We start from the raw sequence: 27,762 nt of genomic DNA, 5'->3' as shown, positions 1-27,762 counted from the left end.
CTTTTGGTATTGGCATGATTGTCGATAAAAAATAAAACAGCAGCAAGCCATTCAAAATGAAAGAATATTATTGTCATAAAATAGCCATGACCGTCAATGGCATTTGTTTGAGCGAGAGTCTCCTCTTTAGATCCAAATTCACGGTCGTATTCGGAGTATAAACCTATAAAGAGGCATATTCATGTGGTATTATTTTTAAAAAAATGTGGAACTTCCCCGCGGGTGATGACCCCAAAGCCACACACTAAGTCACTTCGCGGTCACAACGGAATCACTTCCTTCGTACGCATTTTTACACGAGCCGCATTATGTAAAGCCATGACATCCTATGCGCACAAACAGTACAATGCAGCAAACTTACAGCACGTTAATTGTTCAGCATAAATACGCAGGGCACACCCATTGGCTCCTAATCAGCGGATATATTTCCGGCAAAGAGTGATTCGCAATGAATGTGAGTGTTTAACCACCGCGATGGGATGCTTGTAGTGTACTGGACGGACGAAGCGATGGGCCCGTGGAGAGGTGGTTGTGGCGTGGACAATGTGTTGCTGGGAGGCGATTATTGGGATCACTCGGGAAACCGCGGAGGGGAGGAGGGGGAAGGAGGTGGGGGGGAGAGAGACCCCTCCATCTACGTAACTGTCCCACGTGATTCTCCTCCTCCACCCCCCCCCTCCTCCTAATCACTCCCCCGCACCCACTCCTCCTCCGCACTACTCCTCCCATTCCTTTCAGCACCTGGTTTGACATAACCCGACGAAGAAGAGCACCCCCCTTCCCCCCTCCCCACACTGCTGATGGGCCCCCATATATTCGAACCTCTATGGCTTCTTCTGTCTCTTTCTGCATTCCGACACCAAACAGCTTTCGCCTTTGGTCTCAACAACTCCTCTCCCTCTTCCTCAGCCACACGTTCTTTCTGCTCTCCTCGAACACATTTATCGCCTGCTGTCGCTTCAAATTCTCTCTCCAGCGCCCAACGTCTCCATGTCCGCCCAGTGGGGATACACCGCGGCCAACGGTGAGTTTTGCACGGGAGGGGATATCGGCCCTGTCGGCCCACACCAATCCATTCCGGGCTCATTCTACGACACGTGGTCTTTCTCTGCGGTCGGGGGCGGCGCGCGGCAGACGACTCCGGCCGAGCGCCGCTCCAATCGTTCTTTTGTTTTCTCAGTAAACGGGCGAGCTCTTTCGCGAGGCTGTCGACGCAGCCAATTCAGATTTAATACAACGAAAGGAAAGCACAAGTTATCTCCCGAGTGAAGCCCATACCCTAAAAAAAGGATTCCCACTAGGTTAATGTGTAAGTGTGGATTTTCCAGCTGAGAGACTGCGCTTTTGCCACTGCGGTGAAATTATTGCATTCCCATTCGCACCCGACTTGTGTCAGGCACTTGGACGAGTTGATGAGGGATTTTGTTTCGGCCAATCGAGGCCCTCCTTTCATTTTATCTTGCCGCATTTGAGAGTAAGTTGAGCTCAAACCTTCCCTTTATAGATGTAATAGTCTTTTTTTCGTATCTGATGAAATCTGCAAATGGCAAAGTCTTGTGCATTCATGGGCTAAGGTGAGCATCTAAAGCCAATATTCCCGAAGGAATGAATACTCAATTGCTAATTTGATTGGGTACTTACGTCTCCAAAACCGCGTTTTCGGCTGCCATCGACGAGGGAAGGATTGTGTTAACCTACGTCATTTTTGGCCACGGTTCAGCTCGACCGAAAACCCGATTTTGGAGATCATATCTCCTACTTCAATTGGCATTTGGGTATTCGTTCCTCAAGGAATCATCTGTGTGGAGTGTCGGTGCATTTTTTCAGTACAGTGTCCTCACCATTTTACGAAATTTTATAGTTACTTTCCCCTAATAAGGATTCCCAACAAGCGTTGTGCTGTGGACATCAAGATGTCTTGCCAATTGAAATGTACCTAAGGTGCTGTGGCGCAGCGAAGAATGGTCTGGGGGAATAACTTCCCTCCCCCCAAGACCTCAGAGAATTTTTTAAATAAAAATATTTTCATTTAACAAATTTAGTAATTAACATTAGGGGGACGGATGACTCACAAAAAACACATAACTGTTCACACAGCCGTAAAACTCACCATTTCGAACCATTTATCTTTTAAAAAATTCCATGGGAGGGCCCACGCACCTACCCTGGTGGGTATTCCATACCCCCCAGACCTCCCAGTATTAGTTACGCCTAAACCCCCCCAGCCTTAATTCCTAGCTGCGCCCCTGTTAAGGTGTGATATCCAGGTTGAAAATCATTTAAGCGAAGGACGTTACACGCACAGTATATTTCGTGCCGAATACGTGACTTTTATTTTGTTGAAATCTCTGTTTAAGCCTATTGATCGGTGAGTATAATGTCCAATCTTACGCGTCTGGTTGTAGTTTTTTTCGTCCCATAAAATGAGGTTCTTTTCCGTTTCTGCGTCTAGAAAATAGAAGTAGGTAAATTCCTTTCACTCTTTGATTCACTGAGTAATCCCTGTGAAATTTAATTAAAAGTGGCCCTCCCCTCTCTTCCCGGCTCTTAGGGCGATTCCATCGTTCACATTCATTGAATTCATTCGCTGATAACGCTCATCCACGAGGCTCAAAATCTTTTCCTACGGCGGCGTTGAATCATTGGCGAGATAAAATTCTCTCAGCATGGAACACTTCACTATTGGCAATCTTAATAAGATTCATTGAAATCAAAAGTCGCCAAAGATTGGATAAACAAAGATATTCCACGTGTCTTTTGCTCCACTTAATGGAAAAACCTCAGACACAAGTGCTTCCCTGAAGCTCGTCGGCATTCTTTCCTGAAGCTCGTCGGCATTCCAACCGCAGTTGAAAGTTCGAATATCTTAGAAATAATGAGTGATATTTATGGTAATGTTATGTGCGAGCTATCCGTAGATTTTCAGGCATTTGCAGAATAGTAATTGCAATCAAACGTTAAAAAAAGCTCAACTCCTCGGCATGCATTTGATATTTCCAATTTTTTCTGCTCTATTTTTTAATGCTAAAAATTTATCCACATAATTTCATGATTGACTTAGATTTCATTTGTCATTAATTTATTGTTTAAAAACCGAAAGTAGCTAATTCTTTGGAGTCACTCTGTATGCATGCATCAACCCGTTGAAACTGGACGAAATTGCAAAAGCCTTGTCGAATCCCAAGGCGTTGCTACTCTAGACTGGTCAGTGGTCTCATCCCGAAGCGTAATCCGTCAGCAGGATATCAGTCGCTATTTCTACAAGAAAAAGTTTCGATAATCTAAATTTCAGCAGCGATTAGCAGCGATTGATCGTAAGTCTATGGCGTAAAAATATCGACAATACCTATATCGAAAATAATGAATAATTCCTAATGTGAAAAGTGAAGAGTACTGCAGAATGAAATACATTTTGCAGGTTGTGCAAACACGAGGATCAAATATTATAATCAAATCATCAGCGAATGCTGAATAATGTATAATTGGAAGCAAGTAATATGGGCTTCTTCTTTGGAATGATTGTAGACGGTGGCATTTAATGGCCTCTCTTTTAGGCTCATATTAATTTCAACGAAAAGAAATTCCATCATCGTTTTTCTCGAGATTAAACGGCATGTGTCACGACCAGTCACGAGAGTCGTGGTAATGAAATATTGTGACAGCAATGACGCGTGCCAGAAGATACGAGCACTCGAGTGATATGACGGCCGCGAGGCATCGCAGCGTCACACAGGAGCTCTCGGCAGATCTGGGTCACTTCCAGGGTGGAATAGGAAGCAAGAGAAACATGTTCATGTCTCAGGCGATGCCCATTTCCTCTGACTACCACGATGGAGATAATCTCTCCCTTCTTGTGTAAAATATCACAACTAGCTCTAATAGCTCCCTATTCTCTCTAGGAGGTTCAATGATACAAATCAGCAGTAAATGAAGAAGCATTGACCGAAGTACCATTTTCACCGAATCCTTCTCTATGGTTTCCTCGGAATAATTTATGAGCCACGGCCGCATACTTTCATCAATCTTTCCGTCAAAAACCGAAAGTGATACGAATAAAAGTTTTGGATTCATCTATTACTCGAAAGCAAAAACCGATTCTCCAAAGCTACTAATTAAAGTTGCGACAGCGTTCTCTCGACCTTCAAATGTCACGAATGGTTATTACCTAGGTGTTCTCAGCGAGGTCCCATTAGCCTTCTATTCGGATTGTGTGTCTGTGGTGGTCCCTGGCACCTGCATTCCCGTCAGCCACCGCAGGCGAGTATTGTGGTGGAGAGGGCGCGGGGTCGTTGGTCTCTCTCTGTCGTGGAATCCCCATTCTCGCTAACCAACACGGCAAGTGCTTTTGTCTCTCGTGACGGCCATTTGAGACTTATTTTTAACTGTCGATATTCCACTATTCTATAGTGATTTATTAAAAAAAAAAATATCTTAAAATACTAACCTTAACACCGATCTCTCTTCATATGAAAACCACCTTTCACGCGTCCGAATAATATAACATTTTGGAAGCATAATTTCAGAGCTATAATTTTTCCAACCGGCGACACCCTTGATCTTGCACCTGCATAATGCTCAGCTGACGAGTTAAACTATCATTTAACCCTGAAATTTCAGTTTTCATGTCCCTCAGACATGGATGAAGGCTAATAGTGAATATAGATGGAGAGCTCAATACGGTTGTGCAGAAGCCAAAAGCTGTGCACTTAATTGAAACCCCAACTTCAATGCTATTGCAGTTTTTCTTAAAAAAAACAACGTGAGAGTTGCCACTGCCCACTTTTCACGAATTTGTGACGATCTCTGTGTTCCTCACCAATATATTTTGTCTTCATGAGAAAGCATTCAAACACACTAGCCACATTTAAATATCCACAGTTTAATTCACCCCGTGAGTGCTAAACAAAATGCCATTCGTACACCAGCAAATAGAATACCCGGGAACCAACTGGCAACACTTTCTTCTCGACATAAAGCTCCACTCTTTCCTGCGGCGACTGAGCATCTGAATTTCAATCACCATCGCACACAACACCTGAGGTAGAATCGCTTACTGTGGGGGAAGGAATGCCTCAAAAACAGAAGCAAACAGAAACGAACCGCGGGGCGCAGCTGATAGGCGATGGACGGCTCAGAGTCAATGGGAGCGCCTGACGTCATCAACTAATCTGCGAAAGGACCATCGAATCTTCGCCGCAAATAGCTCTAAAACTAGGCAACGGACGAATATGGGCCATTTTCATTCATTTTAGATCACAATCAACAGTGACGTAGAAGCGGTGAGCGAATCCCTTGACCGTTGATCGTGTGTTCCAAAAAAAGGGACACGCCCGATGCACCGAACTACTCAAATCGAAGGATTCATTAGATGTCGACAAAAACCATTGAATATGTGATGCTAATGGGTGAGAGTAAATATGATGATATCCATCCCATCGGAAGTGAGTGCATTAATACTTATCAAATTATAAAGAAGACAATCCTAGTGCAAAGGATATTCACGCCACACCCAAGAATATTAATACATGAGGAACTATAGCAGGTAAAGGGATAAACTCTTAATAAAACAGTAAATAAAACGAATAGAGGTAGGAACCATTCCAATGTCCGGTGTCTTCAGAATATGTAAATCGGGATGTGAAAGCAGTTGTTTAAAGTTAGCAGACGTATGCAAAGTTGATTTCTTCAGCAATTTAATGAATTTTAAACTAAATGCTCTTGCAATCTCAATAAACCAATGAACACTTATCGATGTCGACATAATCACCTGATGCTAACAAAAGCAAAACAATGTTTGTTTCGTAAGGGTCCCCTGTGGTACCCCACTCCGCTGATTGGCTGTCTTTTTGACGTCCAAATGATCTAACTTCGTGGTCGTGGCGTAGTACTAAATTAATAGGTTTTGTAGATAATTTGAATTACATATAAGCGTAACACAAGGCATAACACCACTGGAATTGGTGGGTTTGGTAGTATGTCATTTATATTGCGTGTATATAATTCATGCGAGAAATTTCACTTATTCGTTCATCTCATTGATATCTAGTGTTGATGGCACGATCTGTTTAAAAATTGGTGTGACCCCTTGAGAAGACGTCGGTCTTGGGCATAGACGAGTCTATTTAGGGTAAGTGCTTGGGGTGAAGGTTAAAATTGCCATTTTTGCTATGAACTTGACTCCATCCGAGGTCTTCGCTGACTTCGGATCGCTTCCCCTCCTCCCCTCCAAACCCACTTTCTCCTCCCCTAAATGGAGTTTTGCGCATTCAGAGGACACCAAATTTTGACGGGACCGTACATATTGGCGAAAATTAGGTAGTCCCTTGGAATGTCAAATATTAATAGCATTACTAATTAACCCTAATGCGCTTCCAGCTGGAAAATGAATTGTATGATCTGTCAATATAGGCCAATCGACGAGTTGTTATGATCTTTGTTAGATTTCCGTGGAATCATGTATTTTCCAATAACGGCTTATCCTCACGACTTGTATTATTTGGACCCCCCCCCCCCCCTCCGCTCGTTCAATTCTTATCTCGAGGTTTTTCCGGCCATCAAGTGTCTGATGAATTTTCTTTTATCCCCTCTATCAGGCACAACGAATTGGACTGAAGCTCCAAGAGCATTAGTTGGAGGGAATCATTACATCGACGTCGCTGTAGGTCGCTTCAATGTTTGAACAGCTTTTGCTTGGAAATGGTTACTCATCGCGAGGATATCTGGTATGCATGTACCACGTGCCTACATTCGTCTGAATGCGAGAAACACACATCTGATGGACAGATGTTTGCAGTGCGACAGCTGCGATAAAAAACACTTTATACGGGCACCCATCAACATAGCAAAATGCTGTTTGTCCTCAGGAATCGCTCCAAAAATATCGCGCCTTCTCTCAATTATGAACATATCATTTGGCCATTATAAGTGCACTCCAGTCCCTACTCTTTCATCACTAACCTAAATTAAAGGCTCCTAAATGAAGTGCCAGTGTCGCTGACGGAGAGGTCAAGTCATCGCTCGGAGGTCGCGGGTTCGAATTATGCATGAATGGTTTTGATAAACCATGGATTTGGACAAATTCATATTGCCTAACGTGCAGATTCTTCGTGGTCTAAATGTAACTAAATTTTTATGCACAAATGAAGACTTCAAATTAATAAAATAGCAATAAAAGAAATCGCGCAATTAGTTTCATGGCGCCCCTCAGATATATTTTGGAGCTATTGCGGGAGATGAGTTCTACAATGATTGACCAAAAATGAGAGCCATCAGTCTGGATTTATTGTTTTCCTCGATAAAACAACGTTGGATTTCCCGACGATTAATATTCGTTAAATTTCCTCGGGTAAGCGCCGTGTAAAGTTGTTTAAGCCTACGTTTCGAAGAATGATCTTCTCGTCACCATCAGGGCCAATACTGCTTAGTTGGATGAGATTAGCTTTTCAGTCTCAGCCCTGATTACGACGAGAGATTCCCTTCTCCTTCGTCAGCCTTACAAGCTGACAAATGCATTTCACTATTTACCTTCACTGCGAAAATCTGCGCTGGTATTCGAATCCTGGGCGGTGAGATGGAGAGAAATTTTCAGCAATTGCATCATTAATTAGAGTAGTCTTTCTCGCATCTAGACAATTAATTATAATCATATGATAGGAATCTACCGGATTAATCGATCTTGAAGCATAGAACCCACTTGCAAGCAATAGTTGCTCAAATACTTCGAATGACGAGAGCTCTAATCCATATTTCGGTGATTTTGGACTAATAACGAGCTTTTTATTGATAAAGGGTGTTTTGTACATCAGTTTTTTTTTCTGGTAGCGGTACTATCGATATCGTCTTTTTTTTAGTAATCGGGAGATGTGAGAGTCTTCGTGTAAATATTGCTATAGGAAATTCTTTTTCATCTTTATTAAGCTCCGTTATTATTGGATGCTGGACCCGTAACCTATTGGAATTGTACAGAATGCTTACAATTACTAATGCTTTCAACACCCACACTGTCCTCACTCATGCAATAAACAAACTGAATAATATTATCTTTAATTAAATCTCTTACGTAGTGATGGCGCACATCTGATGGTGGTTCTGACGGTTATTTTTCATTTGAAGCTACTTTCTGCATCTTTGGTTACCTTAGTTGTTCGTTAAATGTACATACCGTACCTCTCGCATATCATGAAGTAATTGCCTTAGCCAAACGACTTCCTGACTGCTAAATGAGACCCACATCCACCCAAAGTTTTTTTTATCTTAAAACTTGGAAAGGGACAAAGAAAAGAACCTACAAGAAACATTGTACCAGAATTTTAAATATTTTCCATAAATATCTCTGAGCGGCCCTACTCATTGTTCACGGAGGTGTTGCTATAATGGCACAATTTACAAAGACACATTAAAAACATATTCATTTGAATAATGAGGGATAGTTATTTTGATAGCATTTACAAAATTCCAGCTTTTTGCGCACCTTGAAGACATTCAATAGTTATTTTTACACCAAGTCGTCGGCAAATGGTTAAAAGCGGTAACCTTTCTGATTTTTTCATGTCAAATGCAACTGATGTTCAAAACGGGCTCGGTATCGTTACATATTTCCCTCAAGGGAAGAGAAAGAGATCTAAATATCTTCGAGTTGGAATTGAAGGAGAATAACTCGAAATTGACAATTGAAGCACAAATGGTGACGCGTGAAATAGTTCACGAGCGTTTTCAACGAAACGAGTGCGGTTTGCTTTTCAATTGTTTGTTCTCCGAAGATAAGATTGGATACATTTTTTATCTAATCTGCCAGCTCAGTTTAACAACCTTTAGGATAAGTAAACCTTCATTTTTAAATCACAGCTTATCTAGCGTCTTGATGTACACAGCCTTTTGATTTAATTCCTCCCTTTTCCATACTCTGCCGTCGGAAACAAGATGTGAGTGGGTTCCGGAACTCCGGGAGAGGAGAGCTTCGTGTGTCTGACCAATCGCAGATCGCTCACTTTTAGTCAGCCCTTAACATGTTTCTTTCCTTCACTAAATTGATAATTACAGAAGAGTAAATGCCACAGGAAGAAAATTTGCCGTCATATCGACGAATTAATGATTACAAGTGTTTCAAGTGCAGTGCAATATAATCGTTTTGCCATAAAACAAAGAAATAACACCAAAATTTTACGATTTGAAAACTTACTCGCACGTGCTTAAATAAATGAGCAAATATCAATAACGAGTTAAAAATTCAGTCATAGGTAAAATAGGTCATAATTTCATAGATACGTGAATATATTCCAACTAATCGGAATCCGACGTGGCATAGAAATATCCATACCCACTGACTACGTATTTTGAAATTACAGCCACTTACAATATGCCCACAAACAAAACCATAAAACTAACTGTTGGCAACTTTAATACTGAAATTTTACGACCGAAATGACTTAAGGAACTCCCATAAAAAGAAAGTTATCACTTTAGACGGAAGTAAACTCAACCAACAAGATAAGACACTGTGGAAGAATTACAGCATTGATACACTTGATATGGAGTCGGAAGGGACATCAGCCTCCAGAATATTTTCGGCGTTGCCAAAATTTTCACTGTAACAGTAATCTATTTATGCCAAGAAGGCGAAGATAATAAATTTGGAGTTGCAGAGCATTAATGACATTTTCGTGTGTTAATTATTTTAAGGAATAAGATATTTAGTTCTAGCGCTAGACATTTACGCTTTCAAGCGGTATTTTCAAAGTAGAAGATGGCGGAATGGTGAACGATAAGCATGAGAGGATAAGTTAGAAATCTGCGATGCGATAGAAAAGCAGACGAAATCCCTCGTGGATGGCGAAATAATCATGTAGTGGAGACGTAAAATGAATAACGAACCGGCAAAGGGCCGAAAGACACATACAAGACCGGTAGAATGCGAAGCAAAAATATTCATAACAAACTTAGGTCTGCCAAACGCTGGCACTTGGAAAGGGGTTTAACTGAAGAGGAATGATGCAGCATGAAGAACTTACCCGTGGTGGAATTGACAACATTCGGATTCTTCATTTAGCAGGTGCTGCTGCGAACGACGCAACAATCATGAGATAGTGAGGAGACAAGTAAGAAGTGACTCTGAGAATCAGTTCATCACCAGTGAGCAGCTCAACATCTCAAAGCCGACACAAACCCACGCCAATTCCATTTAGATATCGTGATCAGACGGTTAGACTCTTTCACGGGATATTCTTTCAAGAAAAGCCAAAAATATTCCCGAATTCTGGGTGCGAGAGCTATTCCAAGAGAGATCGCGTGTCTGAGTTCTTGAAGGGAAATAAAGATGGATTAGTGCGATGGAATTTCGGAATAAATACCATTTGCCAGCTGATGCGATAATTATAACTAAATGCTGCTTATTGGCGAATGAAACATACCTTAACCCAATTTCCCATTAACCTATTTACTGATTTTTAGCAGATTTTATAACAATCAACAAATAAATAACTTGGCCAGCAATGTAAAATCACCAGCAGCTCATTTTCCAGCCGAAACACACTTTTTCTCGAGATAAAACCAACCAAATATTATGAAGAATGTAATAACGCCATTGATTATTCACTACATAATTATATTTCACCAGGTCATTGCTTGAATGCCTGTTTAAGGAAATAATTACGACTCGCTCAGAAGAAAATGAGCTTCCTACGGAGATAATTATTTCTTTTTCAGTTTTAAAATCACAAAATTTCTCTGCTGGAGATCACTTGATTTATCGCAATTGGCCTCTTTCTTGCCACATTATTTTACACAGTATTTTCCTAAAACTTTCTGGGAACAATCCTATTTTCAGTTTATATCATATCATGTCTTTCTTTTATTAATAATCGAAAGAATATTTCGAAGAGAAAAACCTATATCTGTTAAAGTCTTGGGTCCCACCAAAGACAATTTTGTCACATTTCTCGAGCTTGAGTTAACAGTCAGGCAAATAAGACTTATTTGTTTTAAAGAAATGTATCTTTTGTCATTGAACGAATGAGTAAAGTCGCTTTTTTCCTAGCGACTCCGAGGTTTAAGAGAAGACTTCAGATTTATAACAATCAATTATCTACATTTAGAAAAAAGTCCTTAGCATGGCAGAACCTAAACATGTGAGTCGTTTGTAAGTATATATCTATAAGATATGGAGTACCTATCACTGTTAAGAAAGGGCTACTATGATTTAGACGGCAAGGAATGTGAATGCCTTCAGAATACTCCCTCTATTAGTAGCGATGTGTAGATTCTCTGCAGAAGTAAATCGTCCTAACCAGGAGTAATTGTAACATTCGTCGATGCGATGAAAAAAAACAATCAAGATTTTCAATTTGAAGCTCTTCGCTTGTAAAACAATACTTTTATCAATGCGAGAAATTTTTCAACATTAGCTAAATATGTTTTACCTTTCATTCAATACTAAAAAAAAAATCGCTCCCAAACGCCTATAACCCAAGCGAAAGTCATAGTCGAATTAAATACTTCTCAAACTTAAATTCGCTCCTACCACATTCGATCACGTACATCTATCTGTAAGGTGAATACATATCAAGGACAATAGTTACAACTCGCCCGAGAGCTAATCAACTTTCTATGGAGATGCTTACTTTTTGATTTTAGAATTGCAAATTTGGTGGGTTAGGATTATCAATAGAAAGTAAATAAAGAAAACTACGCGATCACTTGGCTTGCGATAGTATTTTATACAACAAAGCGATTATAACCCTTGTCAATAAATATAGCAATTCTTTTTTTTTCTTCAGTTAGCAGCAGCCATGGGACTGGATTGTAGCACCTCGCCATTCTTCCCTGTTCTTCCTCTTCAGCTAGAAATGCTATGATGCAGTGGCGTAACTGTAGGGGGATGAAGGGAAACAAAATAATTCACACTTTTGTGTAGTTTTGACATATAATAGCTGCATATCCTTCAAGTTAAAGATCGCTTATTAATATCATGCCAGTAAGTTATTTGAGTCACTGAGATGAGTCATTTTTCGAAAATTTCCCGTTGCCTGGGGTAGACCTCCCCCAAGGCCCCTCCATCCTCCCCGAAAGCATATTTCTAGTTACGCCACTGTGATGATGCTGTAATGATCACATCTCTCTCTCATGATCTGATTGATTGATACAAGTGGTGGTTTTCCTCTTGTGTTCCTTCTTTCTATCTTCCCTTCAACGAATCTAGCCAATAGGTTATTATGTATGTCCAATCGTATTTGCTTTTCTTTTTCTATGACCATTCATAAAGCCTCTTCTTTCTCCAGCTCTTCTGAACTCTTCCTCATTCGTTATTACATGATCTAGCCCATTGATCTTAGGCGATATACTCCTCCAGCACCAAGTCCCGAAAGCCACCTCTTCCAGCTTTCCGACTGTCCATGTTTCCCTCACTTCCATATACATATAGCCACGCTCCAAGCATGAATCTTCCAAAGTCTTTTCCTTTTGTTAAGAGCTATATTTCTAGAAGTAAACAGATTCTTCTTTCCGTGAAAGGCACTCTTTGCTCTTTCTGCTACGATTTCCCTTTTACTCGTTCCGTCATACGTTATCGCGATTCCCAGATATCTATATTCTAACACATGTTTTCTTCTCTCATACAATTATTAATTGCATTTAAAAGAATCGAGAGAACTATAGTAAATACTGAATCGTTTGTCATCCAAGCGGTTAACAAGTTATTAGTTGTGTTGGTTCAAAAGGCCTCGCCGATGGTAGCCTCACGCGACTCGTCTCGAGACCGTCTGACCCGAGAGTGGGACACATCATGATGGCCAGCATTGATCCCTAACTCTAGGAGAATTCCTCGCCACTCTATTGCGACAGCTTCGATTGGTCAGCTAAAAAAGGCGCCGTGAGCTCTCCCACAGGGAGTGGAGCGAGGGAGCGGCACATCTGATGCTCTGATTTCGTGTCCTTGGGAACGAAATTCACATAAGTACTTAAGAGTGTTCATTCACGGAAGGTTCTGCAATGAGGCGAACACCAAAGCCCTCGCAACGGCTGCAAAAGAGTGCGAGAGATTATGAGAAGTGCCTCGGCGGGAAAAGTGATTTGAGGCGGTCGAATGAAATGACATACATCTACATAATACCCTTCGAGCCACCTCCAGGGTGTTTAGCAGGGGGTGATCAATCACCAACATGCAGCATGCAAGAACACGAACACGCCGCATGGACACAAACGCCTTCCTACGCATACTAGCAAATTATACTTCCACATTCATGCAAAGACAAAACTTGCAAACTAGTCATGAAAGCGATCTGATAAGAACGCTAGAATTCACAGAACATGCTGTTGGAAATAATAATAAAATTCAGGAATATGCATTAAGGCATACATAATTTGGTAGGCTATCCTACTAGTCAACTAACCTACTTTCAAGTTCCAACGTTGCCGTATTAGTGTCGCATTGATAGTGGAAAAAACGACAATTTGAATCAATCTGTTCTACAGTCTCTCTTATTTTATTTTTATGATCTGATCGACTGTAGTACGTTGGCGTCCGTAAGATATGGCTAACTTCATTATAAAAGACACTGCTCTTGAATTTACATAATATGCTTAGTCTTTTTTTCAGTCTACGGTCTGACAGAGATTCCCATCCGTGTTTATCTAAGAGGTCAGTATCAATAACAAGACTATCGTTACGACTTTTCACATACCCAGCAGCTCTTCTTTGCACGCGTTTTATCTATGTTATGAAGCCTTTATATAAGGGCCCCAAAGACTGGCAGCGTATTCTAAATGTGGTAACAAGGGAAAAGTGGCTAATTTCTCTCACTTTGTCGTCGCACTTTCCTAATATTCTTTTAACAAAACCCATTTTACGATGAGCTTGACTTGTTATTTTGCCGAATATGCTTATTCCACGATAGATCATTATTGAGTCTAACTCCTAGATATTTCACGGATTCAACAGTCACTAATTGGGTACCCCGAATGATATATCTATGTTGTGGGGAGTTCTTCTTTTTCCAGAAATTCATAACTACGATTTTTTTTTAATTTTAACTGCCACGCATCGCACCACGCATGGATAGCAGCAAGGTCGTTCCTTCGACTCTTAAACCCATCCAGATTAGCTCTTTTCAAAATGAAAACTTGCCGTTCTGGTTTGAAATGTTTTGCAATATTTAAAGAAAACGTATTTTTTACTACCGTATGGTCACTGATTTCCTCGACGGGACTTACGTTTATTACCTGATGTGTTATATTTGTCGCAAATCTATCCATCTATCAGGATCCAGGTGGCAAATACGGGTTACTGTTAAAACTGATCTTAATACTTCTTCGTTATTGTAGGCATCTACCCAGCTAGATAAAAATCTCAATCAGGGAGCCGCTCGTAAAATCGCTGCTAAAATAGTTTTCGCCGCCTACTGGAGTTACCTGTCCATAAGTCGATTTGCAAGAGCCATTACGGAAATATGCTTTTTATACACCTTCGAAATATTGAAAATGAAACCAAACGTTCAAATCGCCTTCAGTAATGAAGGCTACCTAATTTGCATCACTGAAAATTGTTGAAAATTAATAATTCTTTTGATGACGTGCAGGGTTTATGAAAAAGTTCCCTCTTTCAACACTTCCTTCACTCATGTAATTTCTACATTTAAATAAAATGGATAAATTTTGCAATAGTGTATATTTATTACTTCCTCAACGTCTCCCATTCATAGTTCCTTTTTTTTGGGGTGGGGAGTTCAAGAAAAGTAAAAATTTAAGGAAAAAATATATTTAGCTTGGCCTAGGCCAATGCTTTCGAGGCAAAATACTGCTGGCGTTTGAAAGAGCTTCATTTTCCAATGAATAATTCCTTTCATAATACCCGAGATGCTAATTGAAGCGATAATTCTACGTGGAAAGAACTTCCAAGGTGTTACACCAAAAGTTTCCTCACGCTGTTTTCATTAATCCTGATCCTCTAAACATTCCTTCTTCACAGCAAACACTTAACCTGTTCATTAACGCTGGCTCCGTAATTAGCACTCCGCCTCCAGGACGAAGACAATCTCGAAAGTTCTCGGAGGGACCGAATTTTCAAATGAATATTTCGCGGGTGACACGCCCCGATGCTCAAGAGGGAGTATTTGAGTGCACCAAGGCACTGCCTCAGCAAGAGTCGAGAGAATTAGGGCTATTTGGGGGCCTGGCTAAAAGCACTGTGAATTCACCAGCAAATCACCCCATTTTTAGATTGATTGAGAAATGCGGTATAATGAGAGGTATCTAGAGAAAACGCCCTCAGCATCACGCGGCAGGCTAGTATGACGAGTGTGTCCCATCAATTTCTCTCGGAAAATGTCTTGGTCGTTGGAAGGTAAGAAGTCCTCGCACGAACCTTGGAGGATCGGATCGCTGCAGAATGCAGACGAATGTCTCAACGACGACAATTTCTCAAGGCCCACAGTCTGCAGGGGTAAGATCAGTCTGCACACCTGTGATAACCAGACGTTAAGATTTCAATTCTTGTGATGAATGAAGGGATGGCAAAGCATTTGACATCTGAGTCCAAAATAGACGCAAAGCAGACGCATAGCATGAACTCACGCGCCAAACATACGTCTAGACGTAGAGCGATACTCGGTCATAGACGGATAGAAATCATTTTTCAGCATGCTCATTTAATTCAATGAATGTTTTACCATTTAAATATTAAGCTACCCGTATTCAGGGTAACTTTTTCAGAATAACAAATATTCCGCTTGAAATATACACACAAATGAAAATTTTGATCTGATTATTATGGCTTAGTTCGAATACGTAGGATTTTTACAGTAAAATTTATTCAACTTTATTCTTGTATGGTTATTACATTAATGATTGATTCATTTAATTATTCATTTCAATAAATTATTTGACTAACTCTTGCCTTTAGTCATATAATATTTCACATAAGTACCAAAATATAGTTCTCAGAGGAAGTGAAAAGGGTGAGGTGAAGGAAATCTCTATCAATCACTTTTGAAAACTTTTTCAGCCGCGGGACCAAAGAGAAATTTTTCTCGCAGCGTGTAAATACAAAGAGCATAAATAGGCGTTCCGCGCATCGCTCTCTTCTGAGGAAAGTACACTTAGCTCTTTGAATATATTCAGAAAGAAGCAGCCAGTGATTGAGAGGTTTAGAGACTGAACGGTACCCAAAATTAGACTCGATCTTTGTCTTTCCTTTTTAACTCATTTGCATATCTTCAAGAAGGTTGAGCTTACGCAACTCAATAGGTCGCACGCGCATTTGACTGATCATTAGTGAAATTACCGCGAGCAAGGTGGAATGAACAGCTACTTAAGCCATTAGTTTGCTTCTTAGCAAGAATACTTGGCCTCTGATGTCAACACGCGCCCTTGTAAATCCAGGTTCCTTCAGTCTCTTCCTTCCGTTATGCATGATTCATAGCGCATATTTACTCACGGAGCTCTTTAATCTCTCATTTAATAAATCTGGTATTAGTGTAATAAAAATGTTCGCGGTCACGAATGTAAGCGAATATAATGGAAATATGGATACATACTTGGCAGGGTGGCAATTACCCTCTGATCATAATAATTAAACATGATTATTTGTATCGCAATAATTAATTGTAATTTATAATACTTTAAAACCTTCAGGAGAGTGTGATATTCGATTAATAACTATTTTCCTTTCTTTCTTTTTGATTCTCGCTCCATCAACTCGGCACTGTTGCCTTCCGACCTTCTTTCATCTTTCCTTTGTCCTCTCTCCGCGACACAAGAGATTCCCGCTGCTGAGGCCCTTTTCTCCAAACGAGGGATTGAATTCTCCCTTTCAATTTTTAGCCGAGCGTTAGAATTTCTCAACTTCCTCAGAATTTTTTTCATCGTGGCTCGTGCATAAACGCGCAATACAACCATCGGATATATATTTTTTTCCGCTCTCCAGTTGGCACCACAAGCGAAGAAGCCATTTCTGGTCACTACTCGCCCACGCTCACCAAGGAAGAATCTTCTATGACGACGCACGTTGCCTCGGTCAGGAACCGATATGTTGTAAAAAAAAGATGGACCTTTCAAAGAGCTAGGCTCAAATAGGCAAAGCAAATAGTTTGCGCATTTGCTATCAAAGAATGTTTCGCCATCAAAGACGACATCCATCAACGTTCAAAAGCTAAATAATGGAAAAGAGAAAGTGGATAGTTCAATCCTTATAATTCACCATTTCCCCTCCTATTTGAGCCGACCATAGCGCAATTTTCACGTGAAAATACGTCGTTTTACTTCATTTACAGCATTCATTCGTCAATAAATCAAAAAGTGATCCGGTGACAAGCTAAGATTTGTTTATTTGCAATCGTGATTTTATTATTTTTTTTCTTTTTCTTTCATCGCCTCAAGTTTTTCTATAATTTCAAAAAAATTGGCAAAACATACATTCTAGCATTCATCAATATTTTTCGTATTGCAGAAATATCGCCAACAGAGCGTGCATAAAATGGGCCAATCAGAAAGCAATTTCAAGAGAAGGCACCACAGAAAGCATCTTTTGGTGGGCCTCACTTGATTAGGTTCTAATCGGACAGCATACTTTCAATTTTCTTTTGAGAATTACATATTCTTCGTTTCTCGGGCCGGCCTCCTTAACCAGGCTTCACACCAGGGAAAAGTTCAATCGCTTCGGTCTTCGGGAAGTCTCACTTAACTTGGAACTGAGTTGCGGACACCTTTTGAGCGTACCTTTGGATATTCATGTTAGGGAACGTATACCGTCCTTCCAAATTCACGCCCAGCGAGAGATTGTGGGAGCCGTTGTCTTGTCGGAGGCAGGATGTAGTCGATGAGGGCACGCACAATTGGAGTTGATGAGTCGGGAGGAGGGGAAGGCAGTTGGGTAGGGGAGGGGGACTTCAGGGTGGGGGGAGGGTAGAACGCTTATATTAATTCATGGCGCTTGATTCAATATATTCCCGACATTATTTGACCCAAGAGGTTTCACAACAGGCAAGCGGGCGGGGAAGGAGCTCGGCCGTGGAGGTCGCTCGCGGCGAGAAAGATGAAAACGAATTCTACAAGCGGAGAGAAGACTATTGGAAAGAAATGGTGTCAAAATAATTCATCTTCAGATCACTAAAGGCTACGGGAAGAGAGCAGCCACAGCAGATGGGACACTCGTTTGTAAATTAATATCCAAGGACCAATTTTTTTAATGGCCTCACCATCGTGAACAACGCCCGTTAAATGTGTGCGCACACGATGTAATTTGCCTCGATTTGGCCGATTACTTAGAGGAATTCCGGACATACGCATTAACCACGCAGGGAATTAATGAGGGGATTCCATCGATAATGAGGCGCGTGCTCTGAAATCGGTTGTGCAAATCAATCAAGGCGGGGACTCTACGTAACAGTTATCCAATCACAAAAAAAAACAACTCATAACAGTAAAAATCCGCCGTCATCATCACGACAACTAACCAATGAACTAAATCTCATATAAGAAAATGATGCAGGGGGTTTCATGCTTCCAGCTCCATGCTTTAAACGCGAACGACGTTTATGAGAAGATATTTGTAGAGCTGGATCCACTTAGACCTCTGGCTAAGGACACTCCCAAATTTACGCCACAAACTGCTTGCGCCCAGCGTTACAACTCAACAAGGGACAAATATCGCGGATTCATTTCATTAAAGGCACAGGGAAATTCTTTGATTAAAGAATTCAACATCCAACAAAGTGTCTTTTCGCTTTCGCCTTCCCGAGAGGTCTCTCAAATTTGTAGAATGAAGTGACACTTCAAAGGAAATTACTGGATGTCGGTTCCACTGGTCTTAACGAGCGATGATGAGCGGCGTATTCCGATGCAACTGAGACCACACTAGCTGCGTGATTTTCTAAATAAACGTTAATTTTAAGGATTCTGCGGGCTAGGGAAGATTTTTCGCGACAATTTCAATCGTTAGGAGGGCGAAGGCCTTGTCGGAAGCACGATCGTTAGTGTGCAAGTGGCGTGACGAGCTCTAACGGCCTCACGCGAGCACTGAAGAAAAGTGCTGATGAGGCCTAGGAGAAAAGAACGCTTCCACTTTTAGTTTAGTACTAGATAGGTGGCACGAATACAGAAGACAGAATAAACTGTAAACAGCTTTCAAGTCTAACTATTTTTACGCTGGTTATAATGAGAAACAAATAATACTGAGTGAGAATTATTTTACCAGATTCAACAACAAAACTAGATGAAAATGGAAAAAATTAAAATTAAAAAAAGTAAAAGCGATAATTGTAGTTCAATTTTCCTGGATGATAATTCATTGGTCGCGCTTTGTAAAAAAAGAAGTGATTGTGCTGTATCTAGGAAAACTTAAACTGTATATTCATACAGCCATTAAAGGGGAACATAAGAAGAGGAAGGTTACGGTTTTCAGACCTACGGTAGCCGTAACCAGCAACTACAACAGTGTCATTACTGTAAACCCCTACCTTTGTGAGGAAGTTTAATTTGAATTGGGTACATGACAGAACTTATCGTTGCACATGGTTGCATCAACCTGAAACAAAGCAGTGGCGGCCATTTTCAGTGTTTCCCAGGCAGAAAATCGTCGTGCCTTTCCCCGAATGATTTTTATGATAAACCCGACAGTTTTCAAAGTCATGCGACCTACTCGGGAAAAGTTTGAACCTGTTAACTGCATTAGCAGAGAGTTCCATGCAAGATAAAATCAAAGCTAATATACCTATAGATCAATATGCCTCCTATAGCAGATATATTTTGTTCGCAATAAGTACAAAGGATGAGTTCTTGGGACGGATCATTTAAGATATCTACTGACAGAAAATTCGGCATGAAATAAAAAAATATGGATTGAAAAGTAGAAAATGGTGAATCTGAAGATAGTTGGAGAAGAGGAGGTGGAGAGATGCATATTGAGTCTACGGGGGGAGGTATTGCCTCCAGGAAAGTGTTTGGCGAACGAAATCTATCAGATTACTGACCCACAAGGAGGAAGAGTTTATAATAGAGAATATTTAAAAGTGACTAATAAATGAAAATCCAAGCTTCCTATCTCGGCAACCATGAGTTCGATTTGAGGCTGCGCCAAAGATTATCACAAGAATCTCGATTCCTCCCTGGATAGCAGGAGGGGAGGAACCCAAGGGTAGCGCTTCCACCGGCGGCCTGTTGATTGCATGCAACTGACCCGTCGCGTCATAAGTGACCCTCAACCTCCCTAAACATCAGCTCACGACGAATCAGTTAGTTTCCCTCCGCCCTTCGAACAATCCTTCCCAGTCAATCTGTAAGCACCTCTTTTCAGAACTTCAACGGATAATACGAAGTTACCTCCAAACTCACCTTTCCAACAACCAAAAGGATAATATATAAGATAATACCATTCTAATCATAGATCTGATCGATGCTTCCCACCATACAATCGAAATATATTACATTTAGGAGATTAAGTATAAAATCTCTAACCCTTCAGCAAGTATTGACACGGGCTTTTAAAAATGCAATTTACAACTTCGAAGCCCTAAAGAGAAGAAAATCGACTGCTGTTTGGACTGATATGACGACATGCTATGTTTCCGAATCCGTCCAGCAAATCAATTCATAGTTAATTAATTTTACTGCACTTTCCACAATGACGTAATAGTCTCATTAGCTCTTTTGTACATGCTATAAGTCTCGGGCCTACATTCAACCGCAACGCGACGGAAATATGTTCCGTCTTACGTTTTTGTCAAAATAAGCCTTAAACATATTTATTCAAATATAGATCGATCAATAAATATTTTGATTAAGGTAGCTTCCGGCTGGGAATAAACGGGAATTATTAATGTGTATTTACCATGAGTGCATTATCAATTCAATTTCACAACCTTTTTCCAGAAAAATTTCTATCCCTATACATTCCAACTCGGCTACGTTAAAGAGATGATCCAGACCCACATTAGCGCATCTCTCGAAAGCAGTTTAGATGAATTTCAGATTTTGCCATCACTGAAAAGTTAAGAGACTGAGGCTCATTATTTCGCACTCCAAGTTGAATCTAAGCAGCGAAAAATCGAATTCTTGTAATGGGGTGTCGTAGAGGTGTTGCCTGTCGTCATTCAATTTTTTAAAGGTATTCGTGCCAACATCAGTTGGCAATGTGCTGCAGTAACTTCTCCGTAGGAGGTGGCATTAAGATCAAAGAAATAGGTGTTCGCTACAAAGGAAACTCCTTATCGTCTTGAGGTCAGCAAGTACCCGAAAGGGGTTGGATCAGCAGCATGGCCCGTTCGATATTCCCTTCCAATCATTTTAAAAGCCTGAAATCAATGCCATGACTTAAGACTGTTCCGCGGGATAGCCGTGAACGATCGGAGCTTACAGCGGAGGAATACGTCGGAACAAAACACGCTGGCTGCGTATTTGCGGTTGATATTTTTCACTGAAAAGGCACTCCTCACTTTGCAACGACATCTTCCAAGGGAAAATCATTCGCACAGTAAACGAGGCTCCCCATTGGAGTGAAAGGTTGAGTGATAGTTCCATTCCATGCGAAGAGAGTGATGCATCTGACGAGCGTAGCTGTTGGATTTCTCTCGGGAACTCGTATGCTTATTATTCGATCCAAGCGCAGAATAACTGCGAATGCATTCATATGACTACTCTTGGAATTAGACAGAGTAGTGGACTGAGGGAGATGAATTAGTGGAGAGAGGCAGAGAATGGGTAAAAAAGAATAGAACTGTCAAAGAGTAAGGGAAGTTGAACAAAAAAACACTGCGGTCAAGAAGGAAACCAACTAGGAATGTCTATCAATCAAATGGTGCGATATAGAACTTCACCGAGCAGTAATAGACACTGTCATCTAAGTGATGAGCTGTAAAAAGCAGATTGCAGACGCTGACGCCCATCACGTCGAAGGCGGAGTCAAGTCTGCCCTCCCGGTCGATTCCATTTGTCGATTCTGGCAGGAAACGACGGCAAGAGTGGCGAGAGTATTAGAAAATGGAATTGGTGTCAACATTATAGTAAGGCCATTAGCTGGATTGAAATCACAAATTAAACCTTCTGCTGCGTGCTGAATTTTTTTCTGAATTATCTGCAGCACAGAAGCGTTGGCATGTTGAGGATGACATCGAGTTGTAAAATTTGGAAAAAGAAGTTAATTTGGATCACTTGATACAACACCCACTCTCACAACATATCCACATCGGTCTCGAATTTATGCTTGCAACCATTGGCAACGTAAATGCTCAAGAACTAGGCTGAAACATGGTATGGTTTTTGTCAATATAATTATTGAATTCGTTGGGCCGTATGGATGTGGAATATCTGAGACTGGATGAGACTGATGTTGCCATTTTCATGCAGGTCCGTCCACATGGCACGCCCACTGGCCCGTGGCTGCCACGGGCAAGAGGCAGTCCCCAGTGGACATCGACACGAGGAGCGCGGACGCCGACCCCTCGCTGCAGAAGGCGCCGATCGCAGCTGAGGCCCTCGCCTCCTCCCAAGGGCCCCAGGCCCTCCTCTCCAACACGGGCCACGGATGGAAGGTCGACTGGAACGGTGAGTGAGTGCCATTCAAACTGCCTTGACCGCTCTGGGAAAATTGCCTCGCTATCCGACCTTTCCTGACCGCGGGAAACCTAAAGGCCAGCTCCATGATACAGCTCTCATAGGCCATTGTGCGAAAAATCCACAGGGGAAAAATCATTCGCCTTGACCGGGATTCGAACCCGGATCCCTCGATTTCCGACTTTGACTGCTCGTCGCATAATATGCTCGGCAGTCCATACCACCATGTCCGGTATAGTCCACAAATTTCCACAGGAGAAAATGACGCCTCGGAAGCTTAACTGGATAAAGCACTCGGCTGGAAATCGAGGGATCCGGGTTCGAATCCCGATCAAGGCGAATGATTTTTCGCACAATTTGTGCACTGCGGGTGACTCCGTAAAAGTTATCACCGTGGCTAGTCCCGGTATGCTTAAATAACTCATAGGCCATTTTAAATCGGGGTACTCAACAATGAAAAGTACACGAACAAACATGCCCTGGGCAAGGGAGACTGTTTGGCAGGCGAGGACTTTATGCCGTCGCCACCGAGGCCGGCAAATTAAAAATTAGGATTAACGAAAAAATTATCTTCAAGGCTTCATATTTCATACTGAAATTGAGTTGGGCTGAATACTCTTAGTAACATGTTTTCAGGAGTTCACTTTTCAGTTCCATATAATGTCCACGTTCCTTTTCATTCCAAGAAATCTTCTTCCACAATTTACGGTTAGAACAATCAAGACGCGATTGAAAAACGTATAAAAAAATGTAAACGCTTGTATGAAATTCGATTGGTTAACGCATACGATTCGGGTTCTTTGACTGGAGTTCAAACATTTTCAACGTGAAAATTAGTGAAATTCAAAGCAAAACTCTTCATTTTAGTTCTTCTATTTACGATTACCTTTCCTATTACGATTCTAATTCGAGTTAAATGGTTTGCTATCTGATTATACGATTATTACTCTGAAACAATCAATTGATAAGAAATAATACAAAATGAGAATGAAATGTAGGCAGCATCGGATTCCCCATCTCCTTTCTCCCGAACTCCGTCGTTCAGAAAATCTTTCAGAAAATTTTATCCATCTGACCTTCATGGCGAAAGGGACTAGAGCACCACAGACCATGCTAATTAACACCGTGGGTCAGTTGATGAGTAGAGCTTACATGCTACAATGATGACGAAAATCGCATAAAGTTACATCGGAAAATTATAATTGATTATTTCGTCAAATTTTAGGACCGATGGGAGAAAGATTGAAGAAGAGCATTTAGCCTAATTTCTAGACAAATTCCAACTATAATATATTGTTTTGAGGATATGAGCATCCTTAAATTCTCTACACAATACACATTTTGAGCGAAAACTTCGAAGGAGAAAATCGTTTGCTGTCATCTTCACTCAAACCACGATCCCATGAAATTGCTCCCAGACAAACAAAGACGCAGATACAACGCAGCGAAGAAATGGGATACCTTTCTTTCACTTTAAGAGATCATTCTTGAGCCTTCAAAGATAGGTAATGGGAAGTCATGGCCGCTGAAATAAAACGAGCGCGCAAGGAAATATATTATGTGATACAAAAGTTATCGCGTGCGGCACGCTTTCGAGCTCAACACGTGAAATTATACACTATTTTATCAAATATCAATTGCATTTTCCGGTAATATTTGCTTTATATAGAAATTTTCACTTATTACCTCGGCCCGCTCTCCCGCACTGAATTTCCTTCTGGATCCGAGGTTTCCGCGGCGTTTCGCCACGCTGGAAACGGCTTTCGGGCGTTCCTCCGCGTAGTCTTGTCTAAAACGAACGACGGAGGCCATGACGACGCGACGCACAGTGGGCGGAAATCGGAAAAAGCCGGACAAAATTACAAAATGGCTTTTTTTGAGTTATAAACTTGAAACTTCGCAGGTATACTCAGAAATGATTGAAATTTATGGATATGTACTTCATTTGACATAAGTCTTACCCGTTACTGAGATACAGAGGCTCAAACGTGAGCAAATTTCCATAAAAACGCCCGTCTTCAATTTTCTCTGAAAATCTTCCAAAGTAAGTGGATGGTGAAGTTATGGGTGGATTCTTGCGAAATAAAATACCACATAATCTGTTGGCATGGTGTTTTTTCTTTAATTTTCCGTAATCTTAAAGAATACCGTCCAGAAATTCTTACCGTGCAGTAACAAAATGGCGGATACTGTTTTTCGACAAAGTTTTACATTTAGGTAGAGTTTCAAATAGGTTTTCGGCAAGGTCGCGCGGAGTAACTTACATGAGAGCATTTGTTGAAGATTTCTTAAGGTTTTTATGCAGTTTTCTTTGAAATAAGTTTGCGTCGCCGGAAATGACATCGATTTTTCGACCGCGCGGCAGGGTTCGTCTCCGCGCGTCGGGAGTTGGATTAGCCGCGACGCGGTAAGGTTATTGAAGCTGTATGGGTTTTAACGCTCACCATTCACCGTTTTTATGTTTTTCTTCAAGACACCGATTCTCAAATGGTCTATGGTGAAGACAGTGGAGGTTTTTCATGCGATGTAATTGCACGTTTCATCGAAGTTGATTCCGTTTTCTTTGGATACGATCGAAGACCATACTTCTATTAAAAGCGTTCAAACCTCGAAAAAGTGAGTTGTTTTCCTGGGACTCATACAAAAAGACCTACCAGAAAGATACCAGCTGAGACCCTTATACCTTCGTCACTCTCCGATCCCTGACCCTCAGGATTCTACTTCGAAAACGGTCGTTTTATGACACCGCGGAGTGGAGCCTTTGACCGTCTTAACGGGGGTATTTCCACGGGAACTTCTAGCTTTTTTAAAATGTGTATCATACCCTCAGTTATATTTTATATCCATAAAATGTTTTCTTCTTGAGAAGCAGAGAATAATGTCCATAAATATGGCTAATAATACAGTGTTCAGTGACTTAACATAACTACTAATCATGAAGCTAGGGCATAACATCTGATGGCAACTAAATAATCTAAATTTTATGGACGAAAATTATGGATCGCGTGACAATCTCATGTTCGGCACCTACAGTAAGTACTAGAAAGTTGTTGAAGCAGATACGATGAAGATAGGGTAGTTTAGGTAGACAATTCATCGGAACTTCTAGCTTTTTTAAAACATGTGTCATACCCTCAGTTCTACTTTGACTGTGGTGTAGGAAAGTTAAGTTCTCTTGAGTGCGCAGAATTTGTGAAAGTGACTTGAATTTGTTTGTGGAGCGTAGAGATTTCAAACTTCCACTTGCCTGTAAGTACGTTTTTGAATAGATCCCCGAACATCTTTTTCAAAATAGTTATTTTAATTTATATTACTAATTTTTGCTGAAAAGTCTTAGCATTCCTTTCCTAACTAAAATAAATTAAAGCTTGAATTATCAAATGACACTGTTTAAATTCCAATCGATACGACATATACAATATGTTGGAAGTAAGGAAATAAAACTTTGTAGGGTTCACTGTTATTTAATTATGGGCACGAACCGGGTTTCGTAACTTGGTTACATCGTCAGGTTGACGATGACCTGACGATGTAACCAAGTAACAAAACCCGGGGCGTGCCCATAATTAAATAACAGTGAACCTTACAAAGTTTTATTTCCTTACTTCCAATGTGGAGAGGTTTCACAAAGTAAAGCCTGAAGTTATTAGTTATATACAATACGCATTCAGAAAATCGTATGTGGCAGTGCAGCGTACACAAACCAACAGAATATTTATCGATATCAGGTGTACGATATTTTACATCTCCTAAGTTATTCATACCCGACGCTCTTGCTCCGCAGACTTAGAACCTCATGATTCAGCTGTCCGTCAGTGTGTTGCAAACTAAAAACTATCGCTTTTCTTAATTTCGAAATGACTATACTTTCCTGTAGGATAATAAATTATATGGGTTTTAAGATTAAGAAAAAATTATGAAAATAAGGTGAGCAATATAAGCATTACTTTTCCGTTGATCATTGTCAGTAGTAAACAGCTTGATCGTGTAAATTCCTGATCATTAACGCCATCCACTTGCCTTTCAATATAGGTAATGTCTCTGATTTTGTAACTTCTTTCGTCTCTTTTTTTCACCTAAAGCGGATGGAATGACAAAATCGTGTCGACGTCGGCCGTGGATTTTCCCAGATAGTGTCACCTAAATTGTAGAGCCCAGATGTGAGAAGTGCCTCTGGTGGAAGTTCAATTTTTTATCAAAAGTTTAGAGATAAATGTAATTAACCAAGAGAAAGTGGAAATAAGACTTGAGTCGTTACCTGTAGCGTCGTTAATCAAACTAAGAGATACAAGGGAACTCATGAATAGGAATTCGTCTACAGCATCCACTTGTTGCCACATTTGTTTATATTGAGAGTGGCCCAAACTTCCATCAAAACCGTACTTAGAGATTAATGTGTGGTTCACCACACATTTTAATTCTTGAGAGGTGGAAGTGGTGGCTAAGCAGGCTATTGTTCCCGATATGGTGTGGGTCAGTGGTGCTTGAAGGTTTACTTCGCACATGGTCTCGGTTATTTTAATTCTTTCGTTATAAAAGTCCTTTTTTTGTTAGCGCTATTCTGTCGTATCCGGGATACAAATCGTGCCCATGGCTCAGAGCTGTCCTACAGAAAGACCGATATTGACTCTTGGTCAACTCAGACGCAATCATCAATAACAGTGCCTCTTCCACTGTCATCTCAGTGTGGACCTTTTCACTCGTCCTCCACTTTGAAAGAGTTCTCATAGCCCGAGTAGGGGTCGTAGTTGTTATTTCTGCAATTAGGTGAGCTGCTGCAGTGTCTCCCCTCTCTCTCAAACTCACAGATGCCGCGAGAGCAAGCCCAGCAGTAGTAGCAGTAGTTTTTAAAGTTTGAATTTTCTTCTGCGTGATATTATATATGTGGTGCGACATTTTTTTGGCCGCCCGGGAATGCATAGCAAATATAAGATGAATTTTGTAACATGAAGTTACAGGGGGAATTTTATTTAATTCAATCAATTTGAGAGGAATATATTTTTAGAAAAATACAATATCAACCTGCTGTCATTGAAGTATCGGGAAAGTGATGCATAACAAATTCTGGAAATGTTATGGATTCAGCGAGCCAACTTTTGTATGTCAGGAAGTCATTGAGAAATTTCAGAGCATCAGGGTCTTGTCTTAAACTCAGCCTCCGCGATAAATAATGCAGCAAATATTTTTTTCCGACTGAATAATTTTTTTCCCAATTCCAATATTATTTCA

At 40.8% G+C, this 27,762-nt stretch overlaps 1 protein-coding gene across 1 annotated transcript in view; it reads left to right on the top strand.

The window, feature by feature from the left end:
* The first annotated feature begins 830 nt into the window (after nucleotides 1-830).
* The window catches only part of LOC124155069 (carbonic anhydrase 2-like), a 45,757-nt gene continuing 18,825 nt past the window's right edge, over nucleotides 831-27,762 (top strand). The window contains exons 1-2 of the mRNA XM_046528811.1: nucleotides 831-1,024; nucleotides 22,327-22,524. Of these exons, the coding sequence (XP_046384767.1) occupies nucleotides 991-1,024; nucleotides 22,327-22,524 (232 nt within the window). The 5' untranslated portion in view covers nucleotides 831-990. The remainder of the gene's footprint in view (nucleotides 1,025-22,326; nucleotides 22,525-27,762) is intronic.

This window comes from Ischnura elegans, chromosome 1, assembly GCF_921293095.1.
Source record: "Ischnura elegans chromosome 1, ioIscEleg1.1, whole genome shotgun sequence".
Taxonomy (NCBI): domain Eukaryota; kingdom Metazoa; phylum Arthropoda; class Insecta; order Odonata; family Coenagrionidae; genus Ischnura; species Ischnura elegans.
This window is presented reverse-complemented; position numbering and strand designations above follow the sequence as displayed.